The sequence below is a fragment of the Enhydra lutris genome, unplaced genomic scaffold, assembly GCF_002288905.1.
Source record: "Enhydra lutris kenyoni isolate GAN:26980312 unplaced genomic scaffold, ASM228890v2 scaffoldscaffold15, whole genome shotgun sequence".
NCBI classification, from domain to species: Eukaryota; Metazoa; Chordata; class Mammalia; order Carnivora; family Mustelidae; genus Enhydra; species Enhydra lutris.
In genome coordinates this window covers 45,406,308-45,412,825 of record NW_019154099.1, presented here as the reverse complement: position 1 = coordinate 45,412,825, position 6,518 = coordinate 45,406,308, and the positions used below count along the sequence as shown (strand labels likewise).

Sequence of the window (6,518 nt, the reverse complement as noted above, 5' to 3'; positions counted from 1 at the left end):
CTGTTACCACATTTCGGCTCCTGCTTCCTCATCCTGTAGTAATTATTCTCCTGGCTATTTATAACCCTATTAATAACTGTTTCTTCAACATTAGATTATATTCCAATTCCTTTGAGAAAACTTTCCGTAATCCCTAAGACGGCGAAAGACATTTTTTCTTTATGTTCTCGTAAGATCTGTTTTACCACAAATAAAATTCTTCATACTGTAAGTAATTTCATGATTACTCAGCTGTATTCCCCAGGGGCAGAAATTTGCATAGTGGCTAGCACAGAATTAGTACCAAGTAAGTATTCGTTGAGTGAATAAGTGAGTGGACAGATGGATTGAGAGCTAAGGGGTTAACATTTGGTTTTATGTGTTGGGAGTATAAAGAAGAAACAATTAGCGACACAAATTTAATTTGGAGTTCAAAATTTGAATTAAATTAGTGTCATGATATTCCCCTATGAGTTCCATCATGTAATTTAGATTTCAGGAAAAAAAAGAAGATTCCATCAAATATAGTTTCATCATAAAGGTAAAACTAACAATAATTTCTCTGAGAAATGCCATGATACAAAATCTATATTATTTTGCAAAATTATATCAAGAACTAGAAATAATTATTTATTACTTAATAAATATAAATTATAAATAATAAACATTTATTAATGTTCAATAAATAAATTAACTTAATAAACATTTATTATTTATATTTTCAAAAATTAGCATATTAGCATTACAAGGAAATTAGAGGAAGTTGACCATAATAAACCAAAAAAATACTCCCAAGCAATACTGTTAATGGATTTCTTCCAAAATTTGAGACATTACACATTAATCTAGAAAATTACACTCTTAAATTCAGTGCTTTACACTCTAATTCAACAATTAGCACTCAAATAATTACTTTTGACTTATTAATTTTCACTCAAAATACCACACTAAGCTAATGCAAAAACTCCTCAGTCAAGTCTCTACTGTGTGAATAAAGTTATTCATATAATTCACAAATACTGATACTCGTCAAAGAAAACTATGCTTACCAAATGTATCCTATATTTAACAGCTATGATCCTTTGAGTGTGAACATATTTATATTCATTTTGGTTTCCAGTTAATATTCTTGACTAAAATTAATGTCAATATTTTCAATTCATTAAAAAATCTGGGTTTTAATGTTAATTAAGATGTGTCTCAGAGACACCTAGATTATACTCATATCCATTCATGCAATTCAGAACACATTCATTAAATGTCGCATGTTTGGAGGCATTGTTGTAAGGACTGTGAGGCAGTTGTTCTCAACCTTTATTGGGAATAATTATTATGTATTATGCCTGCTAAATATAAATTTCTGGGCTTTACCCATGGAACTGCTGATTCAATATTTTGGGGTAGAATTCTACAGTCTGCATTTTAAACCAGCATGGGGATAATTCAGATGGAAATTGTATACTCCATGATCAAGGATAGTGCTGTGATATGTGGAAAGATACCTATAAAAAACACCTTTTTATAGGTTTTGCCTGCCTTGCCCTCAAGATCTTACAACCTATTATAGTTAATGTGACTCATATACAAAACCATATTCTTGGGGAGGGGGCATAGGAACTAATAAAAGTTTTGGTGCAACAGGGCTTCTGGGTGGCTCAGTCAGTTGATTGTGCCTCATTTCAGCTCAGGTCATGATTTCAAGGTTGTGGGATCTGGCCGAGTGGGGCTCAGTGCTCAGCATGATGTCTGCTTATTCCCTCTGCCTCTGCTCCTCCCTCCACTTGTTCTTTCTCTAAAATAAATAATTAAATTTTTAAAAAGAAATATGTATCTGCTAAATATCCAGGGTGTTGAAGAAGTCCTTGACTGTATCTTAGAGAATTAATTCAAATACTCCAAATCTAGGAAGACCTGAAATTAATAATAGTAAAAGAAAGAGAATTGGAATTTGTTTTTAAGAACCAACATTTGGTACCTTGGAATTGCCAGTCCCATTCGCTAATGTTTATGCATGTATATTTTAATTGCCCTGCCTCAACTTTCCCAGCCCTATACAGTTGGCTCCAATGGAAGACCCAAACCCAACAGTCCCAGAAGTCGTCCTCGGAGACAGTTTTACAAGGTGGTTTCACCAGCACTTAGAGTTTCAAATCAACTCAGGCTGATAAAGCACAACTCCACATTTAAACAAAGGCTCATGATTCCAGGGCTGATTTCCCCTAGGGTTTTCTCACCCAGAAGACATCTACTTCCTCTTATTCTCTTTTCAACATGTCCAAGCATGAATGGATTATTTCTTCCCATTTTCTACATGATTGTTTTCCTCTGGGACTTGAGAGGAAATGTAAAACAGGTGTTAGCCCACACAGTACACAGTGATGGTTTTATCCCCTTGAACACAACGGGGAAGTCTAACTGGTTCTCAGACAATAATTATATTATCTTGATTCTAACTCTATACAATTAATACCAGCTGTATCAGACATGGTGCAGTCCAAAAAAAACAAACAAAAAAACCCAGGGATTATTCTAGCTATTTTAGAGTTAATACAACACAAGAAATTGATGTATAGATATTTAAAAATTAGTAGAACAAAACAAGATGTTGAAGACCATAGATATTAGTAATTATAAAGAGTAGCTCTCACTCTTAGGGTTGAAGGAAAGAAAGACATAGGATATCCAGAATTGAGAGACTTGAAAGATGAGTTTACTTCTCAGGATGGACAATGGAAGTCTAATGCTTCCTGAATCACATTCAAACCTCTACTAGGGCACCACAATGCTGGGATCAGACTCTCAGTAGCAGCAAAGGCGGCTTGGCACAGGTAGCTTCAAAGGCTAAAACACAGCTGCCTCCATAAGTGCTAAAAGTGTCTAGAGGCACGGGAATGACACTCTGGTGTGGATTAAATGCTTACAAGAACTGGAAACAGGAAGGAAGTTTTCTTCCCCTTCCCCCTCTTAAGAGCCCCTTTTAGTATCTCCCATTGGTAGAAAAGTAACAGGACACTGGCTGGCAAGATAATTTGGGAAAGATAATTTATAGACCTCATGTAACTTGGGAATTTAGTTAAAGGTTTAGAAAATGTAGTTTGCATAATCACAGAACAATTTTTGGAAGGGTGGTCTAGAGCAGAGACACAACAGGTAAAAGACCAGCACAATAGCCATAACAATCTTTTTACATTTGTGAAGCCTGGGTCTTAGGAAAGACAGAACAATTGTGCACTACCACTCGTTTCACTGGGAAATGGGAGACAATAAAAGTGTTTAATCTGGTGGAAAGCAACAGGGTATCCTAAGAAAAAATGAAATTGGCTGTCTGAAATGACAAATAATTAAAAGCTATTGTTTGTTCATAAGCTCCCAATACTGAAATAGCTTCTTCTTCTTAGAAGACCAATTCTCTGCCTAATATGACTTCATGGTGGCTTGGGGTACCGTATCTCAGCAAAGCACCAGACTGTCAGTTTAAAAATATTACTTTAACAGCAGGGCAGACATGGGAAAAATAGAAGCAAAGAGACCATTATGCATTATAAAAACAGTTCAGGCAAGAGATGGGGAGGACCTAAGTTAAGAAAGTGACAATAGGATTAGGAAAAAGACTATATTTAAAAGAAATTGAGCAGGTAAAGACAACGGGACTTTCTAATTGTGGGGAGTGAAGGAAGAAGAGGAACCTTGGCCAACTCCTGAATCTCACACTTGATAGGATATAAATGGTAGTGTGTCCACCAAATGTGGAAGATTAAAACACAGATTTGGGTGAAAATTTGACATGTTTAGTTTGGGGCTCACTGACTACGCAATCTAGGTCTAACTGTTGCATGAATATCACTGGAATTTGTGATATTGTTTGGACACTGGGCCTTCAATATATGGATTTTCCCTTGTAATCCTTTGCAGTTGAGTAAAATCATTATTTCTTAGAGAAATAAAAATGAAAAAAAAAAACGAAGGCATTTTATATTGTCCTACATTATAGAGACTGCTGATTATTTTGCTAGCCTCTTATCTTCTCGTCTTCCCTCAAAAACAGTCTTTCAGGAAGATCAAGCACATCATGAACACATTCTGATATCTGACACATTTGTGCTTTTATAACGCTCTGTCTGGAATGAATTTCATCCCATCTGACCATTTTGATCCTCAATGGACATCAGTACAGATGTAACTTTTAGGATGTTATTCCTGGCTAAATAAATAAATGTGAAATTTATTTTTCTCCCTATTACATGCCCTCTTTGTCTCATATTTTTCCATTTTTTCTTATATTTTTACAATTCAGCTTATTTCCTTACATATCTGTCTCCCTTCCAGACTTTGAGCACCTTAAGTGTATAAAGGTAATATACATATATTTAAAAAAACATACACACTAGAAAGAGCAAGGCAATTTCTTATGACTTATACTGGTAAAATATTAGGTAAATCATGAGATACCTCAAATTGACCTAGTAATAAAATAGGAAAAGGAAGAGAGGCCATTTGCAAAAAAGCAATAACCAATAATAATAATAATAATAAAAAGAAAAAAGTGATGTTCCACTTCAGCAGTCAGTAAAATGCACATAGACACATCCAAGAAAGATCCCCTCAGCTTAGGTAAACTTTGGACAGGCTTCCTCCTGACTCAAAATCTCCGACCTCCGTTTTCTTAGAGCATTTACTTTAAAAAAAAATGCTATTATAAATAGACTATTGGTGACACATGAATTTGAAAAATGCAGTTGTTTTTCACATACATGAAAAACCTATGTATGTCTGTATGCACACACATGTATTATGTCAAGGTCCACAATCGAAGATAAACAAGATCATTACCACTTCCTTAAAACTCGAAATGATCTGGGAGATTCAGGGAAGATACCTTTGCAGCACTGCTGCAGCACTGTCTTTGGAAACTCCTAGATCCACACAAAACAATTAGAGAGGAAAGTCAAAATCATATACTACTTGACAACCAACTCATGAAGTTACCCTCATGAAGCTCAACATGCAAATGCATGATGATATACTAGCAATAGTCATGAAACCTATTGCTGTCAGCATGTCTGCGAAGAAAGCAGTGGGAAGCAACACAACACGTGACAGACCAGAAAACAAAAGAATGCAAAATAGCCAACTGTTATGCGCTGGAATCAGTTTGAAAGACAGCAGAGAATTGGGAGATGTTTTCCCCACTCTAATAGTGAAAGATAAGGCTGACTGGGCTGGAGGCTCTGACTCCAATATCATCTGGCAAGTCTTTCTTACTATTTGGGGGTCCACAAAGAAGAGAAGCTGCTGGAAGTGGAATCAGGAATTACTGAGACAAGATCAATAAAGAGTTAGGAAAGAGAGGATATGAGTAAATGTAGGGGAAGGGACAGAGCCAGAGTATCTCAGAAAAGAAGTCACCATATTTTTTTTTAACACTGAGTGAAAACAATAGGATTGGGAAATCGGTTAATTTAGTAAATCTACCTGAAACATGCCTCCTTTTAAAAATTTAGAAAATTTAAATTCATATAAAGATAAGCATCAGAAAAGGATTAAGGTCAAATCCTATACAAAGTTATTATAACAAAAATAGTATTCTGCTATTATCTCTACAGTGAAAGCACACCAGAATGACAGGCTCAGAAATCAGACCAAAAATTTAACACATCGTTTTCAAAACGAGCTAAAAGACATTAAGAAGAGAATATAAGACACCAAATAAGAACATAAACCAGAATTAGAGAAATTCAGAAATAAGGTTAGAGATTTTGAAAAAAAGAAAAAAAGGAAGAAAAATATCATTTAAAATAGAATCTAGGAATGTAAGAGCGAAGAACACCACTAGTAATACCTTAACAGAAATAGGAAGTGAAAAATGCAGATATTTAAAATGAAAGATACATTTAAAAACAGACCAAAAGTATTGAAGAATGTACTTACTGATAAGCAAATACAATTCAACAAAGGTCTAATAGGTCTTCTTAAAGAAAAGAAAATCAGAACAACAGAACAGAACAATTACTTAAAACTATAACTTAAAATTATCTGCTCAAATATTTGATATTACTTATTTAAAAGATATGTCACCGAAAATGTCAACTCAGAACTACCAACACAAAGCTATATTCTAGCAAAATTACTGTGCCTTAATGAAAACAAGGCATTGGGCACTGAGAGGGTAAAAATATAATATGTGGTTTATCAAGGGTAGAAAATTAGATTGTCAAGATATTTGCCAGCAATGCTTTTTTTCAGAACAGCAATCAGTGCATATTGAAGAGACGCAAGGAAAGAAAATATAATCCAACACTGTTCTATCTAGAAAAATTGACTTTCATGTAAAAGGGTCAGAAACTCTTATCACCAAGTAAGAATTTGTGAAATAGTCTTTAGAAGTTTTTTTTTTAAAGATTTTATTTATTTATTTGACAGAGAGAGATCACAAGCAGGCAGAGAGGCAGTCAGAGAGAGAGGAGGAAGCAGGCTCCCTGCTGAGCAAAGAGCCTGATGCGGGGCTTGATCCCAGGACCCTGAGATCATGACCTGAGCCG

At 34.9% G+C, this 6,518-nt stretch overlaps 1 protein-coding gene across 1 annotated transcript in view; it reads right to left on the bottom strand.

Moving 5' to 3' along the window:
• Positions 1–5,170: 5,170 nt before the first annotated feature.
• Positions 5,171–6,518, bottom strand: part of LOC111146936 (glypican 5) — a 707,501-nt gene continuing 706,153 nt past the window's right edge. Inside the window, exon 8 of the mRNA XM_022502687.1 lies at positions 5,171–5,232. Coding sequence (XP_022358395.1) covers positions 5,171–5,232 — 62 coding nt within the window. The remainder of the gene's footprint in view (positions 5,233–6,518) is intronic.